Below are 1,910 nucleotides of genomic sequence, written 5' to 3' on the forward strand. Positions count from 1 at the left end.
CAGCAACCCAAGAGCTTGAAGGTAAGCATGGTCCGGATGGTCAGTGGTCACCCATCCGCATACTAACCACGCTCAAGGCTGCTTAACTTCAATAATCTATGGAAAACTGGTGTGCATTAAACGTAGTTTCGCCGTTGGCTGCACTCAGCTGTTCATAGGTCCCATTCGGTTGCTGGGTTAACGGCAGATCGAAACCCCGTGTTAACATAACACCAGCATATAATCTGCTGATGGCAAGGACTACAAATAGAATATATAAACCTTGATTAAGTTTTAATTTTAGATTAAGCTATCAGATTGGCCAAATGGTGGTTCAAGTTTTAATCCAAGAATCTAAGATTAAAAAAACAAAACTTAAACTAGGTTTGTGATCCTGCTTATTCAGTTACAGTCAGAGTTTCATTTCTCTCTCTTCTGTTTCGCAGCAAAAGGAGATGTTGATTCGGAAGCAGTTCCGAGAGACGTGCAAGATACAGACTCGCCAGTACAAGGCACTCGAGTCAGGGATTAATTGTTTCTCTCTTCTGTTTCGCAGCAAAAGGAAATGTTGATTCGGAAGCAATTTCGAGAGACGTGCAAGATACAGACTCGCCAGTACAAGGCACTCAAGGCGCAAATGTTGGCCACGGCGAGTAAGGAAGACCAGAAGACAGTCATCAAGAAGTTGAAGCAGGATCAGAGACGCAAGCTGGCGCTCCTGGGGGATCAGTATGAACAGAGTATTGCCGAGATGCTCCAGAAACAATCCGTGAGTATATCTACTTGGGGTATCTTTTAATAATAATAATAATAATAGACTCTTGAGTGGAAGGTAACCACTAGGCGAGGTTAACGCCTTAGGCGTTCTCTACCACCTAACCCTTAGAGCTCTATTATTATGTGGTCAAATTCTCAAATAAATGAGGATAAAATTCCATACCTCGGCTGGGATCGAACCCACGCCCTCCTGATTACCAGGCGAGCGTCTTGACCACTACGCCACCGAGGCAGGGCCTAAATTGTGTATTCATAATGATGGTATATATGCAGGCGTGTGACCACAAGTGATACAGTAGACTAAGTGAGGCACGTGGACAATGGCGCTAGACAGGTTTGTTACGCTGTGACTTATGATCAGCATAAAGCCAAGTTCCAATCTTCACCAAACACAAAAGTTTTCTGAGGCGCGCGTAAGGAACGATAAGTAGGCGGTATTGTGTGCTGGAAGAATTTGCGACCGAGGTTGGCAAGCAGTAACCAGCAGTGAGTGCTTGATTAATTCTACTTGTGTCTGTCTCAGCTTCTGCTTTGTACTTAACTAGGTATGTAGGTTTTGGTTTTTTATTAGTTTATAATAATATCGGCCAGTGGCGTACCACATAGTTGTCACTGATACCAATAAATTAAACGAGATACTCTACGAAAACTCCATGAAGAGTTCTCTTTGCAATGCTCCTCATTAGAGCAAGGGTAGTGAACTTCTTTATCTATCACAGGAAGGAAAATTCCCCTGAGCAATTTATTATGATATGTTTTGTTGTTTACTGTTTTTTTTTTTTTTTTTTTTTTTTTTTTTTTTTTTTTTTTTTTTTTTCTTCCTAGTCTCAAATAAATTCATAATTCATTTTCTGAATTACTGTGTGACGGAAAGTTTATTAATTATTTTTTAATGCATTTTAATTTTAATACAACATTTTGAAACAGAAAAAAAAGGATTGCATGAGAAGAAAGAAAGCAATTATCCAAACAAAATGTTTTGTGTCGTCTTCGGTCCTAAATCATGATTTTCTATAGTCTTGAATATTCTATGTCAATTTGTTCTAAGAACTCTAAGCTCCAAGATAATAATGAATATGGTGACAAGAATCAGTTTCACTCAAACTTTACAACCAAAGATGAAAGGAATCATTAAATTTTAACCCAACCGAAAT

General features: G+C 39.2%; 1 protein-coding gene across 1 annotated transcript in view; it reads left to right on the forward strand.

The window, feature by feature from the left end:
* Positions 1–6: 6 nt before the first annotated feature.
* The window catches only part of LOC103523408 (serine/threonine-protein kinase Tao-like), a gene marked incomplete at its 3' end in the record, with an annotated part of 10,708 nt that continues 8,804 nt past the window's right edge, over positions 7–1,910 (forward strand). The window contains exons 1-2 of the mRNA XM_026832965.1: positions 7–21; positions 536–748. Coding sequence (XP_026688766.1) covers positions 545–748 — 204 coding nt within the window. The remainder of the gene's footprint in view (positions 22–535; positions 749–1,910) is intronic.

This window comes from Diaphorina citri, unplaced genomic scaffold, assembly GCF_000475195.1.
Source record: "Diaphorina citri unplaced genomic scaffold, Diaci psyllid genome assembly version 1.1 scaffold22132, whole genome shotgun sequence".
Taxonomy (NCBI): Eukaryota; Metazoa; Arthropoda; class Insecta; order Hemiptera; family Psyllidae; genus Diaphorina; species Diaphorina citri.